Source organism: Melospiza melodia, chromosome 5 (assembly GCF_035770615.1).
Source record: "Melospiza melodia melodia isolate bMelMel2 chromosome 5, bMelMel2.pri, whole genome shotgun sequence".
In the NCBI taxonomy this organism is placed as follows: domain Eukaryota; kingdom Metazoa; phylum Chordata; class Aves; order Passeriformes; family Passerellidae; genus Melospiza; species Melospiza melodia.
The window spans coordinates 16,777,284-16,796,781 of record NC_086198.1 but is presented as its reverse complement, the minus strand read 5'-3'; the positions used below and the strand labels follow the sequence as shown (position 1 = coordinate 16,796,781).

General features: G+C 39.7%; 1 protein-coding gene across 2 annotated transcripts; it reads left to right on the top strand.

Moving 5' to 3' along the window:
• Window positions 1-3,213: 3,213 nt before the first annotated feature.
• On the top strand, window positions 3,214-19,101 carry LOC134418987 (radial spoke head protein 4 homolog A-like). Of its 2 annotated transcripts, none has more exons than XM_063157996.1 (6): window positions 3,214-3,386; window positions 13,012-13,246; window positions 14,855-15,598; window positions 16,839-16,977; window positions 17,802-17,919; window positions 18,533-19,101. In XM_063157996.1, exons 1-6 carry the CDS (start codon window positions 3,292-3,294, stop codon window positions 18,750-18,752), a joined length of 1,551 nt encoding a protein of 516 aa, XP_063014066.1. In that variant the 5' UTR covers window positions 3,214-3,291; the 3' UTR covers window positions 18,753-19,101. The 2 variants fall into 2 exon arrangements, with proteins under 2 accessions (XP_063014066.1, XP_063014065.1); XM_063157995.1 differs by lacking the exon at window positions 3,214-3,386 and adding an exon at window positions 11,997-12,547.
• The last annotated feature ends 397 nt before the right edge of the window (window positions 19,102-19,498 follow it).

Sequence of the window (19,498 nt, the reverse complement as noted above, 5' to 3'; positions counted from 1 at the left end):
TTCACTTAAGACTCAAGAATTAGACTTGAAGATGCTCAAAACATTGACCATTGATCAACCATAAATTAGTTCTTGCTACCGTTTTGAGAATCTTGCGCTCAAGAGTAAAGCTATTTCACCTGAAACTACCAGACAAGTAACAGAAATTATATATATCAAATATAAAATAGCTTCTACAACAGGAGCTGAGTATATTACCGCATAATTACACAATCTCAACACAAGAAAATGCCCCATGCTAACACAGGTGCCAGTTGGCCCAGCACCTGTTGTAAAAATGAATTCCTACCTTCTACAGGCAAGATGTGGGCTGGTGTTCCCACCTGCATGCACATTACCACCAAAGAATAAAGCAAATATGCCTGTAATCACAAGACAAAACTGCTTAATGACAAAAGGATAAGAGCTCCTTGATTTTGCATGCAGAGCCATCGCAGAAATAATGTTTGTTCTTGCAGCTCCCCAAAAGCTACCGAGTTTTTCTAACTGCCCTCTATATGAAGGGCATCTCTAAAGAAATGTCTCTAATTTCTGCAATTCATCTTGTTGGAAAAGAATAAAATATTCCAATAATGAATTCTTTAGTCACAAACAGCACCATCAGTAAGATCTTTCGCTCCTTATTTTATCTCACCAGTGTCTCATCAGACAGCATCTAGATTATATGCCATAAATATATAAATCTCAAGTAACATAAGGAAATCTCCTTTCACTTTTCCCAGGAGGTTGAGTGAACTGTCCACTGGTGAGGTTTTTACAGCATAAACATTTGTGACATCAAACCAGACAGTGAGCAAACGCTGCCCTGGTGTGCGATATTTACAAAAAGGTGAAGGACAGACAACATTTATTTAGTTTCAGATTTGCTTTCAAGTTCCAAAACTCATTCAGTCACAGCAGAATCAGCCCACACTTTTAAATCTAGAACTAGAGCTAAACCTCTACAAGGCTTTACTCTCTTTGGGGATTCAAATCTCCCATACAAATAGGCATACACTTTGCTAGCCCAGCTACTCCTTCACATTAAGAAAATGGGCAGTGTCCAATCTTAGAGAAACCCAAAATAGTGATTACAATGAAGTCAGGGAGGGAACTGTAAGGGCAAACATTCTAATTGGCTAAAAATCTAGACTAAATAAAAACTAAAATAAAGGCTGACATAAAATCCATAACAAGTAAACATTTTCACACAACTGTTCCCTGTTATATTTACTCCTGTGTATGTTAAATGAAGATTGAATACTTCCAAGCAGCTGATTTCTGGGGTTTGAGTTTTGGGAATTAAATAATGTATTTACTATTCATTTGTTAAAACATTTTCCACTCTTTCCCTAAAGGTATTAGCAAAACAATCTTTCAAGATTTTCCTTTCAAAGACCCTTCTTCATAGATGAGATGTAAAAGCTCCATTAGGACAAGCATTTGATACACAGAAACTAATGAGCTATTATTTAACTTCATCCTAAGTGTCAGAAGCCTAAAGAAAAAAGGCTTAATTAAGATGATGTGTGCCCCAAGTCTTCTCCCAGGAAACAGGTGAATCACAGCAGATTCCCTTCACTGCGAGATACACGCACAGAATTATCTGAACACATCTGTCATCAATATATGAATGGCATGACACCTCCTGCTGTTAATTCAGACTGATTACTTGTTAAACACATTTAATTGAGGCAGAAGGGAGCTTAACTGATGTTCACATAAATATATTTAAAATAATGGAGCAGCATTTAAAGAGAGATTGAAGGACTGTTTGAACATCAGATCTTACACATGTTCAGATGCAACACATGAAATAACCATAACCAGGAAATAACCAAATAACCAGGAAACTAATGTTTCCTTTTTCTCTTTTACTGTTGTGTACCTACTGATTTAACAGATCAGTAGGTACACAACAGTAAAAGAGAAAAATGTTTGAATAACATAAACTAGACATGGTAGACCCTTTATTGTTTCTGACAAGAAATAAATTATATTTCTTCATCAAGCAATGACTGCTTCTAAACCCTAGTACTTCACTCTACAGGCTGTTTACAGAAACAGATGCATTACTAGACAAAACTTATGCTCCTGAAAATACATTACACCTAACTAGAGAAATGTTTTCCAAAACTTTTGTGTCTTGTGTTCATTGCCCTTCCATTCAATCTCAGAACCAGAAGGGATCTAGCCAGCTGAAACTGAAAGACTGCAAACACTGAGTGAGAGTGAAACCAGGTCTTTTTCAATTTTTGTAAACTCACCACGATTTTGCCTTGATCCGTCTGGGAAACCTACCAGAAAAGTCTCAGCTTGCTCTCTTTCTACATAAACTTTTGTTTATGTAGAAAGCTCTGATTCAGGAAATCCATTTTAGGAACACATCTATTGTCACTGCAACCCCAACCTCTTTCACCAATGTCCCCTCTACAAGTAAAATAACCATTGCCTTTATCTGCTGACTTTTAGGCATAGTGTTTCAATGTCTTCTGGAATATTATTAGTCAAATCTGTTTGCCTTTCCTGAGACTTAATCAACTTGTTGATTAGTAAAAACATCCATTGCTTTTGCCACTTTAATCTTATCTGCTCATCTCAAAACACTCTTGATCCTTCATTTCAGAATCAAAATAGGTCAAGAAAGTTGGAAGGGAAAAAGATAGCAAGACAGTATTGAGAATACCACAGACATCACAAGAGAGATTTTCATCTACCAAAGGGAGACGAAGTTTTACAGATTGCAATAGAGCAGTTCAGATTCAAACCTGTTGAAAATAGCCTTATAAGTACAGCTGTATCCATTCAGAAATTATTACATGTCGAAAGCGAAGGGAGACGACCCATCCTCTGATCAGCATCGAACTCCCATTTATTGATCCACCAAGCACATTTTATAACAGTGTTAATTAAGTTCATACATATTGCAAAATCCGAGCTCACCATAGGTTACAGATTAAACATTAACCCCTCCTTTTGTTTTCAATACCTGTGGTTTGTTATTGAAACCAAGATTTATTTTCTCACCCTGTTATGAAAAATTTCAAATCAGGGCAAAAGGTAACTTGTGACCTTACTGCAGGAAGAGATGAGAGAGGACAAACTCCATAACAGAGTAACCCAGTTCCCCCTAGCACGAAATTAATCATTAAACCTTCCATTCTCTCCCCACAGACCCCGGGTGAATAGAGCTCACAGACCCTGAGTTATGAGCTCTCAGACTCACTCGAGGGCAAGTTCCACAGTCAGGAAGAGGAGATGGAAGGGAAGATAGTTGTTGGTAAATGAATTTATAGCACATGCTTAGAGGAAATGAACAGCCTATCAGCTGCAGATGGAAGATACACCTGGGGCAAGACAGGCAGCTTTCAAGAAATGCCTAGGGCCACAATTGAAAAGGGGAGCAGGTAAGGCTTGGTAAAGAAATACAACTACTGTTTCCCAAAAATTAGATACATGGCATTTTTGCCATTACTGCGTCTTGATTCTTATTGTATTTGATTTCTGTGTTTCTCATAACACAGTCAGAAACCTGTAAAAAATGTTAGGATTGAGAGATGTAAAATTCCAAGTACTAACACTTGTATTTAGAAGCCTTTCCCCCCCCATTTTTGTTGTACTTTAGTATTAAGCAAATGAAGAGAAAGGCAACATGAACTATACAATTTAATACCCGACCTGAATTTTTTTTCAGCACAACATTAAAATAATCCCATTTTATTACTAATAATAATCCAGTTTGCTTAATTATCAATGGTTAACTTTCTGATCACAAAATTATTTAACACACAGAGTGAAAGGCTGATTAAGAATAAATGGCAAGAGTTGCTCAATAATCATACAGATCAATATAAAATCTATACCTCATTCAAATAAATTTCAAACCCTGGATTACATATTAAAAGAAGCTTTGAGTCTCTAAGATCTCAGGCTGAAGAAATATCTTTTAAAAACAGGTCAAGCATTCACAAACCTGGTAATGAAACCACCTGGACACTATTGTCATCCCCACAGAAAGAAGAATACTTATACAATGTGTCTTCAAGTGCTGGATAAGCTAATTCAGTGTCATATGGTGCACAATTAAAACTGTTAACTCAGAATTCCACAGTCATTATATTCTTTTGAATACAAATAACTAAGTGTCTAAAGCTATTCACAAAGGTTTTGATGCTTGTCTCAAAGCAGCAGGTAAAACAGCACCTCACAATACTCAGTAGTATTTTTTAAAAATTATCTCAACCCAAAGCACCAACGACCATGAGCTGTCAACAAGAATGGAAATGCAAGGTAGCAGGCATGTTGAGACTGCTGCAAGTTTTCCTGTTATGATTTATTTTCATCTGTAACTACACCACATTGTAAGTAAGAGGCATGGCTTTCTTTTTTTAAACTCAAAGCATCATTCTTATTGCTTCACACTTATTTATGTCTGTACAAAAAAGCTAGGTTTTTTTTTTAATGCATGAGCTTAGTATGTCCTTCTGTGAAATACCATAAATGAAAAAAACATAATGCAGATTACTTTCAGACAAGATTTTTGAGCCATAACTGTCTCTCTGAGATAACTAAGGAACGATACAAGGCAGTTTGGCTTTCTGAATGAAATCATGGTCACTTCAGGAAGCAAACCACTGCTGGGCTCACAGACAGTGCTTGGACCTAAATTCCTTATTATTTTATTGACTGGACTTTTTGCTCCCCATGTTTTCTCCTTACAGTTATGACTGTATCCTGGAAAACCACTGTTGGCTGTCAAGTAGAAGCATTCATTGTTTTCATCTTGTCACTGGTGGTACTGGAATCTCCTAAGAAATCACTCCTACCTGTAGTCCAAGGTCATGGTTTCACTTCAAAGATGAAAAGAACAATTTGGAATATTAAGTTAGGAAAAGGTTAGCAGAATTTTGGAGAGCACCCAAGTCCCCCCCAACAGATCCAGTTCCCTTATTTAGATGAGAGGAATATGGTTTGAGTCTCAGCCTGAAGGGAGCTGAATTCAGGTCCCTCCCCTAGTGAGCTCTACCCAGGCAAACATAACAAACTGAACTCCTAAGGGGTTTGTGCCCCAGCACCTGTTCCTCAGAAAACAAGCCCTACTCATTTCTTTGGACAATAAAGGAAAAGGCAGAAAGTTGTCTTCTCCTTCAGCAGAAGATCAATAAATCTGGAGTCTGAAACAGATAATCGTGATCCCTTTCTGTTATAGGAAAGGTGACTAAAGCCTGAAGAGATGCATAATTTATAGCATACGATGACAATTTCCCAATCATTCACTTAAGCAATCCTTGCTCAATGCATGGATTGTAATGTCTTTTTAAATTCCAAATGTTCTACCCCACGCATGCTAACTCCAAGGATCAAAGAGTTCTCAGTCTCACTCCAGACAGCTGTAAGTGAAACGTCACAGCCCCAAAGTGTTACATACTTAAGCGGGCATTTTCCGATGCTCTTACATTTTATTACTTGGAAAAAATGTTTTTTCCTATTTTGACAAAGGAATGCAAAAAAAAAAAGTTATGGTTTAATATGAATGTTTTGAACACTTATTAACACTGGCAGCTAAAGAAGCTGTTTGCATCAACAAAGCATAGATGGAAACAAGTTTCAAATGCACGTGAGCAACATACTGTTTAGAATGGCTCTATAAATATTTTTCAAGAAAAACAGACTAACAGAATCTGCAGTACTATCTAAATTCACACAGTATTTTCTATGGAAAATGTATTTATATGTAAAACAGGATGGAAAGACAAGACATTGCAAAGTTGTTAATATAAAGTAAGGAGAAACATCTCTGAGACACTTCATATGTACTCCTGTTTACTTCCCCTAAATATAGTACTTCGAAGGCTGATGCAAATTTTTGCTTTGTTTATCTTGTGCTTTTCATAGAGGAGAAAAAGGACAGTGACTAAACAACTAACTGAAAATAAAAGCTGTATCCAACATAATAAAAAGGAAAACAAAGAAGAAAACAAAAGCAGTTTTCAAGTGAGCATGTTTGTTACTAGGAGAAGATTGTTTACAGGAAGTTCTACAAGTCTGGAAAAAAGAAAATGGGACAAAATTGTCTGCAACAATGGATACTGATTACAGACATGAAATTTACAAAGAAAGACTATTTGAATTTGTAGAAATTATTTCCAGATAAAATTACTGATCTAATGGCATTTCATGAAAGCTCAAGGATAAAGATGGATTTCTCTTTAGTGGAAACCAAAGTCAACTTTATAGGCTTACTTCCCCATTACGCTTTGAGTATTATTTCCAACTAAGAATGCAATTGCATTATTAACTCAGTGAATACAATTTAAGCACACTACTTTGACCATAGTGCTATCCTCAAACACGCCCATTATTATACATCACACAGTCAAAACACTGTAATATAGGACAACTTGATTGGGTGTTTGCTGAAAAGCAACATGGCCTGAAAAGTTGAATGATTTTAAAGTCATATTCAGTAGCATGAATTTCATGACAGGACTGCAATATGAAAATGGATTTTTGAGTAGAACGTCATATTCATGGAGTCTAACATGGCAAGCTCCTCCTGTTAAGAATTAAGCTGAACTTACATGTGACGAATGCTATTGAAATACTTAAACCTCTTCTATATATCCCTAACTTCCACAAAACCCTGTAGCCATTTATTTCCAGTTTCCAATGGAAACAATTCCATCTACACTTCTGAAGGATTCTGGTTTTAGAATATTTACTTTATAATTATTTGATAAATAGCAAAGAATATGCTTCTCTTCTCCTCCTAACAATCTGAAAGGGGAAGGTTATAGGACTGGTTCTCTATTTCCCTATGATTTAGATAGTTTTGGTAAAATATTGCTGAATCATTATACCCTGTTCTACACCACTGCTGCAGACTAGAGGGCTTACCATAGTAGCGGGGGAAATGAAAGAATCCATTCTCTCTACAATGAAAGTGCTGTGACACACAACTAGGGAAAACCAAAATAAGGAATGAAGTTTTTAATCATCTTGAAGTACTTGCACTTGCTCAGCTTCATGTAAGAATAAAACCTTTATACATAAACATTGTAAATTGAACACAGTATCTAATAAATATAAAATACAACTCTCAGAAATACAGCAGAAGTTCCAGATCTGCAAAGCAAAAAGTGAATCTTCCTTCCAGTAATAACAATTAATTGACTCTTCACTGAAACAAAATCGCCAAGAATTTTCACAATGAACAAAACCTCCCCTTCCCTCTCCCATGCCCCTGTAAAGGAGAAATTCACATGCACAGCAAGGAGAAAACGAGCCTGGTAAGGTTTCACAAGCCTGCAAGCAGAGGAGGTTATTTGAAGTTAATTCCACCACATTACTGCTGCAGCAAAGATCCTAAACTCCCATAGTCCGGTTTTACACTGTTGCAACACAATGATCTTTAGGATCTATACTGCACTGAGGAACCAACTGGGTGTCCTCAACATGAACCACAGGTTCAGTTGAGGTGAACAGTCCTGCAACACACAATTATGCATAGTCAGAACTTTCTGAAGGAAAATCCCATCCTACCAAGACATTCAGAATTCCCTGCACACCAGTTGACAAAAACATGTAGCAGAAGCTGAGCTGGCCCTATGCGGATCCAAAACAGGCCCATTTGAACCCTATATCATGTCTGTAACATACCAGCAAGAATAACTCTGCCTTTCTTCCCACCCCAGAAAGTGTCACACAACTCCAAAATCTGCAATTGTGATCTAAGAGACTTGTAGGAAACAGACAGCTCTGAGCACCAGCACAAAGCACGTCGGCTAGAATTGGTTAAACTCAGCATTTACTTAGAAGTTTGATGCACAACTGCCATACCCTCTTTGCCAAAAAATTCAGCTTTCTCCTCCTAAGTACCAAAGCCCACCATGCTCTGATAGTACCAGCAGGTAAGAAATGATACATCAATGAAAATAATTATAAATTAGACACACAGCATTCCACGAGACACTAATCATGCTGTCCCATGCAATTTTTAGCCAGTTATACAGTGACCAAATCCAGAGAAATGCCATTATCTTCAGCAATAGAAATCACATACCCAAAGGCCTGACATGCCAGAGTCTAAAAATACTATCAGCATCAATTTCCTGCACTTCTCCTAAAAGAATCCACACCACATTGCTGTAATAAGATAGTTTGAACAAAAGCTTACCTTACAACAAAGCTTTAGAACTCAGATTACCAGGTGACTAAAAAAAGTTTTTCCCCTTGAAACTTCCCTGGTCCATGCCAATGCTGCTGCCACTGCACCACCGCCTGTAACTTGTAGTGATTTTTTGAACTCGGGGAATGTAAAATACAGAATTCACACATCAGGATGCAAAGTCACACTCCACATTAACCACAGGAACTCTCCACCCTAAGTCAGAATTAAACCCAGTTTGTCTCCCAGCATATATCCTCACCTATGCTGAAACATGAAAATGAAATAACAAAGGACCTAATCTCACTTTCACAGACGTCAACAGCAAAGCTTCTGCTGACTTCAATAAGAGCAAAAGCCAGCACTAGATCTCCAAAAATCATTATTATTTCCTTCAGAGCACCAAATGCATTTCCTATCAGTCCTGTGCCAGAAGGATGATGGTCTCTCAGCTTTCCAATAATATTGAAAAGCTCTCATATAGAAAAGCATCTCAGACTGCCAGTGCTAATCTAATGTCTATGACCACCTGAGGAATACAGTTTGACTTCAGCACACAGCCCAAAGAAAACGAAAGAATCAATCTCCCTGTGAGAGAAGAAAGATGTATGCCTGCAGTAATGACTCTGTGAAAACTTTGGAACCAACAGAAAAAAGTTTGCCATATTTTAAGGAGAACTTGTATGAATATCTTTTCCTCTCTGCACCATAAACATTTAAGATTTGGGGACTAATATTTACTTTTAGAGATACAAGAACTTCCTTAGATATTTAGCAGGAAATTGCTATCAGAAGTGACATACAAAGAAGAACTTTGACTCGATGGAAAACTATGAAAAAGAGAATAAAAAGAAGTTATGTAGTTAATAGACTTTTAACAAGAATAAACAAAGGTAGCAAGACAAGATCTGTACTTTTCAAGTACCTTTCCTCTTGAAGTCATTTGGAAGCAGTCAGAAAAAGCATATTAATTTCCCTAAACACAGTGAAAAGGAAAAGCTGAAGACAATCTTCAGACCCTCAGGAACTGGAGTCTTGACCACAGCATGCAGTTTGAAACCTATGCCATGGGAAAGCCAACAAGACCCTACTCATTATGCCATCCTTTTAAAAGAGCTGCCAGCCCACCTGCAACTACTCGATGGAACAAGCTCAGAGCAGAAAGCAACAGCAGCTGCTTCCTATTACATAGGCTGGAATTGAGTTAAATTTGCCTTGCCAGCTACACAGAGAAACCAGCTTCACCTCATTACTTACAGGTGCTACTTAGTGGTCTGGAGATGAAGGCATTCTTCTAAGAACACATTCAAAGACCTGAATCTGGGCTTTTCAATTCAATGCTTGTTTGCAAAGAAATCAATAGAGCAGAGAAGGACTATCAGCTGATAGTCCTTCTTCACTATGCCTGTTATTCCCTTCCCAGTGCAAAATTCACAAATTAACCTGTATGGAAATGTGACAGCTGTCCAGTTCTATGTGCAACTTTTTTGGACCTCCATTTCAAAGCCAGTAACAGGTAGGAGTTCAGTTTAGGAAAAAAAAAAAAAAAAAGCCTACTGAAAAGCAGAATTGATTCCACTGGACAAGAAACAATGGCTACCTGGCCACAGCAGAGACAATACAAACCTCCTTTGGAAAGGGAAAGCGTTACTACTTCAGTTACTGTTCTGCTAATTAACCCATGCTACTGACAATGATCAGAGTATGATTATGCTGCAGTACTGCACATATCCATTTCCTACTTTTGTCTATCAACAAAAGACCATCATAGCACCTTGGTGAAACGTCCTTCTGCACTGATGAGTTACCTATCCTGGTCCCTTGCACATTTCACATGTATCCTAACTTAAACAACTGCAATATAGGTGGCCCCAGTTTTCTTTCTTTGCTGAATAAAATTGAAAAGACAAAGCACTTGCCTTTTCTTGAGCAGCTACTTCACTCAGCACACAAGCAGAAAGCTAACTTAGTTCATATGGTTTTAACAGAATTTAAGTACTGAACAAATTTTCCCTCCAAATATAAGATACGGAACTCAAATAAAAAGGAATCCACAAGTAATTTGCAAGTACTGTATCGCCCTCTGCAGTCAATGGGCAAGTTCTGCAAAAGTGCCTGGGTACATTCCTTGCAAAGATCCATTAAAAAACCTCTACAAGTAGAAACCCAGCAGAACCAAGTTTTTTTACCATGTCTTACCTGTTGGAATCATAGAAACAGAATGCAGAAACTTTTTAGTTCTTGATCCTCGTTAAGGATATGGAAAAGTATGTTCTGCTGCTCCTCCACAATGGGTCAGATTCCTCAATGATACTTCTAGCATTTACTCTCTTGGAATGTAACAGAAGTTTGCCATAGCTATCTCTTTTTTTTTTTTCTGGTTGCTTCTAATAAATAATATCATAATATTATTTACATCCAAAATAAACCATACTTTTTAAAAGTTACATTAACTGATCCATCAATGACAGAGAAGTGTATTTTACAGTTCAGGTATTGCACTACTTTATTTAACACAACTTATAACATCCACAGGGCGCTCAGCTGAGATTTTTACAGCACTGTATTGGTTTCACCTTGGCTGGATGACATGTGCCCCCCAAAGCTGATTTTCTATCACTCCCGCTTTTGAACTGGAGAAGAAACACAACAGGTCAAGATGAGAGCAGGAAGATCATTCACCTATTACTGTCACTGGCAAAACAGACCTGCCTTGGAGAAACAGACCGAATCCTTTACCAATGAAATCAAAGTAGGACAATGGGAAATAACACCAATTCTTTAAACAGTTTGAATACCATTGCAAACAAAAGTTAACTCAGATTATGGCCACCTGTTGCCTTAATTCTTCACTTTCTTGACCTGTGACAGGACTGGAAGAAACAGCATGGAGCTGAGTCAGGGGAGGTTTAGGTCAGATACTAAGAAAAAAGTTTTCCACCCAGAGGGTGGTTGGACATTGGAACAAGCTCCCTGGGGAAGTGGTAACAGCACTGAATCTGTCTGAGTTCACAATGCATTTGGACAATGCACTGGGGCACGTGGTGTGACTCTCAGGGTGTCCTGTGCAAGGCCAGGAGTTGGACTAAGTGATGGGCCACTTCCAACTCAGTAGATTCTATAATTCTCTTATTAACACTGATTATGCTTTCTATCCAAGCACCTTCATTCCAACTTAACTGCCTGGGGTCTTTTACCCTTGGATCCAGGAACAGAAATTTTTTTTCTCTTAAAAGAAAAACGCTTGTACTCTGTGAACAGCATATCACCACTAAAACACACATGAAAGCAGTGAAGGCAAATTAACAACCTTTCAAAACAAGATTAAACTTTTGAAGAACCACTCTTTTGCTCTCAGCAGACAGCTGAAAGATTCATACCACAAACGTTCACGGGAAAGTATTGACAGCTTCACAGAACAGGACTGGTTTGGGTTGGAAGGGATATTAGCCATCACCTACTTCTCACCTGATGCCATAAGCAGGGGCGCCATTCGCTATACCAGGTTGCTCAGAACCCCGTACAGACCAGGCTCAAGCACCTGACTTTCGCCATCACCCCGTGGGTCCCGGTGAAAGTAGCGAAGAAGGGCTCAAAAGCGCTCTGGCAAGGGGCGCGGCAGCTGGGGCGGGTCACCGGGCTGCCCTCCCTGCCCGCGGCCGCGTTCCCCCGGTGACGCCCCGCCCGCCGCCGCCGTTGCCGCTGAGGGGCCGCGCGGAGTCCCCGGGCCGGGCCGGGCCGCACCCCGGGCCCTCAGCGAGCCCCCGGCCAGGCCGGCCCGCGGGAAGCCGCAGCGAGCCCGCCTGTGCTCCGGACACAGCTCCCACACTGCTCACCCGGCCCAGCGCGGCCCCAGGCTGCCGCCCTCCTGAGCCCCAGACGTGGGAACCGGGACCGGCTCCCTGGGAATAGCGGGAGGTAAGGCGAGGGCTGAGGGGAAGCATCTCTCAGCCGCCCCAGGACCTGCACCGAGCGCAGGAGCGCAGGGGACGTGCCGGCCGCCCCGGGCAGCACGACAAGCGCCGTGTCGGTCACCGAGCCCCGGTGTGCCCCTCGGCCCCCCAGGGCCAGCAGCGCAAGGCGCTGAGCAGCTGCAGGTGCCAGCGCCAGCCATCGGCCAGAGACGCGCCGGGACAAGGCTCCCAGGGCTCCGGGGGCACGGCACAGCATGGATCCGTCGCCAGAACCAGACCCTTCACACGAACCACATAGTGCCTACCCTGAAGATGCCTATGATGGTGGGCATGGCCCTTACCAGCCACACGAACCGGGTTATGGTCTTGACCAGCCCGGATACAGCCCGTATGAGGATGAGATTCCCGATGCAGAAGCCCGGATGCTGGCGATCAAGAATGCAAAAGCCTATTTACTGAAGACCAGCACAAAATCTGGCCTGAACTTGTAAGTCTGAAAAAGGATCACAATCAAATAGGGTAGGAACTATGAGTGGAGAGAAAGGTAAAAGGACAAAGGAAGGTACATATAGAATGGGATAATGTTATACATGCAATATTTCATCACTAGTGATACTTGCATACGAGTGTCCGACATCTTTCAGAAACAAAATCCCTATTGGAATTTTATAGAGAGTTCAAAAACAAGTTTATAAGATTGAGAATAAGTTTAAATTCAGATTCAGCTCATAGACAGGGGGGGTATATACTAGAAATGGAGGATGGGAATGCTCTTAAGTATAATCAGACTACTTTTAACCCTAATTTGCCTCAAGGCTCCATGATCCCCTTTCTTCTGTTCCAGTGATTTCTCCAAAGATCCAGATGATTAGCCTTTACTTTTTTTACTGAAAGTATAACTTTCTAAGACTTTTGCATAGTAAGCCAACAATATTTACATTTATATGACAGATATGATCATTTAGCTACTATACTGACCAAGATCCTGGATGAACAGCCCGCAAATACAGTAGACATAATTGAGACTATCAGCCAGGATGTGAAGTGGGCACAGTTTCGGAAAAAAATGGACACTCTTCGAGACGAACATCTGATCCCTCCAACATTTGAAGCTGCAGAAAAGTGTAAAGCTTTGTTCATCAAGGAAGCTGCAGAAGAAGAACATGAAGAACTAGATGAAGAAATGGTGAGTTATTATCAGAGTGAAACAGGTACCAGATTTACCAGGGAAGGGGTGGGCAGATGCTGTGAAGGGGAAGGAGAAAGGAAGTTGTGCTCTTCGGCAGTGCTGCCTCTCCTGACCGTACAGATAATTGCAGTCACAGCACCATGTAACATCTTCTCGGCTGAGCTCGTCCCATGTCTAGTTCTGAAAAAAACCCATCTGCTTACTTAGTTGAGATTTTTTCCTGATGTAAATCTAATATCCTGAGCTGTTATAATCAGGGATGTTCTAGAGGTGATAAACAGAAAGTAAGGTTTGTGACATCTCCCATATGCCAGTTCAGTACGGAATATTGCATCCAAGTTAATTTCTTTTTATAAAAGGAAGGTTTCTTTACCTAAAGTGACCATAATTCTTGATATATTCTTTAACGTACATTCTTCTTGGAGATATATTCTTATTGACATATTCTTTGACAATATTGTGCACTGCTGCTGCTGTAAAATAGCAGAATGCAGAATGTTGTGATTCTTCCAGCTCCTGGTGCAGTTCCAGCCTGTCCTTCTCCAACTAAAACAAAATAGGGTTTTCATGGACAACTAATACAATTGAAAAGCCACTTCTTAAAACAGGAGTTTTGATTATTCAGTTGCTTATATGCAGAAGCATTTGTACCCAAGGAAAAATGAGAAATCTTATAATGAGAAATAAAAGACTATATTTAAGAATTATAATAGCCAAGGGAAATCATTCCACAAGATACTGATTTTCATATGAAGTTAACCAGTATATATTCAAATGAATCACCATTGCAGAGTATAAATACCAGCCACACAAGAGATAGTCCTTCATCTTTTCCATAGCTTGGTATCTATCTTACATTAACAGTATAAGATGCTGAAAATGGGAAAAAAGGTAGGGTATTTCAGAAAAGAATTCTGATTTTTTCATAATCCTATCAATCTTGCTTTTTTATAAGAAACCTGTCAGATCCAGAGAAATTCCATATGAAACTAATACTAATTCTTCAAAATTCCCTACCCTGTCATGTCCAACTTCTAATAACTCTGTCTGTGTTATATGATCACCTGCCCCCATAAAATGAGAGATGGGTGGTACAGCAACTGGAAATACTTCATTATTGGCCTAGTTCTGCTTCCACTGAAGCCAGATGGAGTCTTACAATAGACTTTAATAACAGAGGGAGCAATAGTTTAAAAACTGCAGGGAGCTGCAGTATGCCAAGCAACATTCACCCCAGAGAAATGTTGTTGCTCTGGTGCCTAAATATATAAAATCTATATTATCTACAACACAAGGCAACACAGTGTCACCGTTTGCAGGCATCAAAGGCCTCTTAGCTGACATGCCCTAGCACTGAATCCCTTGTAAATCTTGTGTAAGAATGCTGACTTTCCTTATTTTGCAGTAATTAGGAGTTTAAATTTTGAAATCCTGCGTTCTAAGAGCTGCCGTTCATCTTCTCATCTTTACCACTAAAAGACTTTTAATTTTTCTAAATGATAGTAAAAAAAGTAGTGAATGAATGTCTGCAAAGCACTTTGACATGATGAGTGGCACTACAGGAAAGTGAAGTATAATTATCTAACTCTGAATCTTCTTTCCTAGGGAGAGCCTGCTCTACCAAATGTGATGGAAACAGCCTTTTATTTTGAACAGGCTGGAATTGGCCTGAGCAAAGATGAATGCTATTACATATTCCTTGCCTTTAAAAACCTAATTAGTGTTCAGCCAATCCAGACCTGTCGCTTCTGGGGCAAAATTTTGGGCCTGGAAATGAACTATATTATAGCTGAAGTACAGTTACGGGAAGGGGAAGAGGAGGAGGAGGAAAGAGAAGAGGAAGAAGAGGAAACTGTTGCAGAAGAAGAGAAAGAGATGGGTGAGGAAGAAATGGAACAGAAGGAAAAAGAACCTGAACCACCAAAGTCCACCTATAAACCCCCACCTGAGATCCCAAAAGAAGCAAATGGGACTGGGACGAATAAATATGTCTATTTTGTCTGTAATGAGCCAGGCAAACCCTGGGTGAAGTTGCCTCCAGTGACACCAGCCCAGATTGTCTGTGCCAGGCAAATCAAGAAGTTCTTCACTGGTCGCTTGGATGCTCCTATTGTGAGCTTCCCTCCTTTTCCTGGAAACGAGGCCAATTACCTGCGCGCACAGATAGCGCGAATCTCAGCAGGAACCCACGTCTCTCCCACGGGGTTTTACCAGTTTCCAGAGGACGAAGAAGAAGAAGAAGGAGGAGATACATATGAAGAAAACCCTGAGTTTGAGCCTCCTCCTGTGGCTGAAATGGTGGAGTCCCTGGCCATGTGGGCACACCATGTCAAGGGCATTCTGAAGCAGGTGTGTCCAGCATAGCTCACGTGGGCCTTGGATGCTGCTCACACTGCAGTGCTTGTGGGGTAACAGAGTGTGAGTGACACTCCTCACCTGCACATGCAAACTATTCACCAGAAATGGTGTTGGATTGAAAGATTTCTACATAGAAAATTCATTTTATATCATATATAATACCAAAATATCTTACATATAAAACATGTACTTTTATATGTTATATAACATATAACACACACATATATAAAACATATATACGTTATATAATACATAAATATCTTGCATGTATTTACATATACCATCTATTTTTATGTATGTGTATATATATATATATATATATATATATATATATATATATATATTTAGGAACCCTCTAGATTTAGTACTTTTTCCAGTGATGTATGCTTGAGATTGAAGCCTGTCTTTAAATAACAGTATGGAGCTAGGCCCTGATAGATAACAATCATTTCTTGCAATCTTCTGTATTAGGTGTTCTGCTCTGAGATCCTTATTTGATTAAAATGTTTAAAATTCTCTTTTGTTGGGTAGGATGCTAAAACCCAGACAGCTTGTGGTTGTATGCTAAATGAAATTTACATGGTGTTTTCCTCTGGTTAATTTTTTGTTTTATACTTTCTGCTGTGAAACATTTGAATGAAAAAAACTTTAAAGCATGTTCAATCAGACTAGTGCTAGAAAGAGGTATTACTAATTTGGTTTTTATTGCTGGATGATTTGATGGCCAGTCTACCAATTCAAGAATGCTAGTGTAAAATAACAGCAAATTATAGGAAATAAGATTTAAACTTACTACCAGCAAAACAGTAGTTGTAAAAAATAAAATTAGTATGCAGTAGAATCTTAAGAACATTTTGGTACATTCCTCTGACTGGCAGCCAAATAACAAGGCATATTTTAAAAAGAAGGAATAAGTCCATAGTTTGCAGTAACTAGTAATCTAGCAAGGATATAAACCAAACTGGCCAGGAACTGAAGAATACAAAATGGCAAAAAGCTGATGACAGCACTATAAGGTTATTCTCAAACAGTAAGCAGGAATGAACGAGGGGAACATTCTGCCAAGAGGATACAATATTTTGTTAACAATATTCCAGTTAAGGAATATGTATTTTTCTTCTCCCTATCCCTTAACTGTGTGTGAGTCTGAGTCAATTGTTTTAACTAGTTTTAACTTGCATTCTTTCAATGATTGTTACATGTATTTATTACTTTTCCACATAAATTATAGGGTCGCTGTGTTTGGATTAATCCTGCTCAAAAATCAGAGGAAGATGAAGAAGAAGGTGAAGAGGAGGAAGAGGAGGAGGAAGAAGAGCGCCAGGAAGAAACAGGACAACCCCTTCTTACTCTGATCTCTGAAGATGAAGGTATTCTTCATGGAATATGAAGTTTATGATAGAGAGTCACTAGGAATGTTGTCATTTAGCAGTAAATATTTGAAGTTAAACACTGACACTTCTTGGAGCAATATACTTTGCCTCTCTAGGGTAAACACGTTCTTTCACAAATCAATCAAAAGAATGGTTAACAGTATTGACATTAAAGCTGAAATAATCAGGTTTACTAGGCAACCATCTTGTTGAGATTAAAAGGAAAAAATAATTTAGACTTGTCATGTTATTGCAAGTTCAAAACAGCTTACTACATGAAATACACTCAGCTATTTTTATCTCATCTTTTTAGGAAAAAAGAAAAATGTATGTTTATTTGTAAGTAAATGGAATAATATGTACACACATACACTGATATACATTACTTTTATAAGAATTTAGATCTTTTAACATATCCCTGCAGCAAATCACAGGAATAAGGGAGCCTCAATATTAGATTACATCAATATTTTATTATTTTTCTACTCTCCATTCTTTAATCAAGGGGAAATACAGCTATACAATTTATCTGCTAGTGATAGAAAGTCCTTGACAAAAGATCCAGGGGTGAGTGCTACTGAATTTTTTCTGTATGTGGGGGAGTCTATCAGCATTCCTGTGCAACCTACCCACTCATGCAAACCACCTGTTGGAAAATAGTGCCTACACTTAGTGTTTCTGACTTCTGGCTCTTTCTGTCGTGCAACTTAACATAAACCTTGCTTGAATTCTGTGCAAGTCTTGTAGCTCAGGCTTAAGTATTTTGTAGAGGCTCGTCAAGTTCATTTATTCATAGACAGTATGTGTTTGGCTGTCTCCAGGCATGAAAAACATCCCTGCTTGGACAGCTCAGGCTTCTACAAACCTGATCCCAGAATATTCAATTGCAATCCTGCAGTCTAACCGATGGCCTGGAGCTTATGCCTTTGCATCTGGCAGGTGAGAGTCCACCTGACATGGTTACAACGCTGACTGTATGTGCTACACACAGGTGCCTCTCTAATGCAGGCAGAGTTACTTTATTATTAATTCATTAACTGAGTTCCAGCTATTCCAGAGACTGATGGAAAAGGCCACTTAAATATGCACAGCAACAGTAAATAGGTATTTAAGACTGAAAACAATTAATTATTGGAAAGGCTGGCATAAAGTTAACAGATGTAAATGCTGAATTAGTATTTGAGCACAGTCCTTGATTTAAACATATACTCTTGTGTTTGTGGGACTTTTTACAAAACCAGCTGCATTCTGTGGTTCTGATGTTTGTTTGCTTGCACTACACATGGTTATTACCTCCATGTAGATTTCCACGACACAGTCATTCCACTACACAGTACTGCAGTGCAGTGCAGTGACACTTCATCATTTTAAACAGAAGATGTATTAATAACCATTAGGGCAGTTAAAAAGAGGTGCTGTGCTTAAAATTCTTCTGCTATAGGATATCTGCACCACAGTGACTGCTTGCACAGCAGAGTAAGGATGCCTGGTGGTCTCTCTGCTAATATTTTGCCAGGGGGTGAACATGTGATCTGTCACTTCTCTTTCTCAGGAAATTTGAGAACATCTACTTCGGCTGGGGTCACAAATACAATCCAGAAAGCCACACTCCTGCGCTGCCCCCACCAGCAGAAGCAGAATTTCCCAGTGAGCCAGGAATCACTGAGACAGCAGACCCCACTGTGGAAGAGGAGCTGGCTTTCAAGGCTGCGCAGGAAGAAGCCTTAGCCGAAGCTGAGGAAGAGGAAGAAGAGGAAGGGGAAGATGATTAAAATATGGAAGAAAACAGATTGTTTTAAAAGTTTGAACATAAAAAGAGTTTTCATAACGTAGTCATTTTTTTGCTGACCTCAAAAGAAATTATTTTTGAGTGTGCCTTCTTTTTTGATTTCTGTAGGCTTTTCTTTGCAGCTATATTCCTCTCCTTCCCCACCCCTAAACCTGTCCACACTGGCAGGAAAGCTTTTTCTGTTTGTTTGACTAAGCAAACATAGTCTGCTTCCTAAAATGATGCTGCTTTGAACAAAGAACTACCACCCACAAGATGTTCACACTGTTTTTCTAGCCCTCACTTCAATACGTATATACATTTTACTTAAATAAACCTTTTTTAAAATCCCATGGCAATGTCGCTCTTATGTGTAAAACCGTACTATTCAGAGTCAGTGGGGCACTGGGGTCTGAGTGCACGGCAGTGATACCACTCATCACTGACTTTGGGGGCTGCACCTCCAATCCTGGGCTCAATTCTCGGCCCCTCGCTGCAAGAGACACGGGGATGCTCGATCGCATCCAGAGAAGGGCAGTGGAGCCGGGGCAGGGTGTGAAGCACGAGTCCCGTGAGGAGCGCTTAGGGAGCTGCGGGTGTTTAGGCTGGAGGAGAGGAGGCTCGGGGGAGACCTCATCCCTGTATACAAGTGCCTGACGGCACGGTGTAGCCGGGTGGGGGTTGGCCTCTTCCCCTCAGTCACAAGCGACAAGAGGAAGCAGCCTCAGGTTACACCAGAGGAGGTTCACA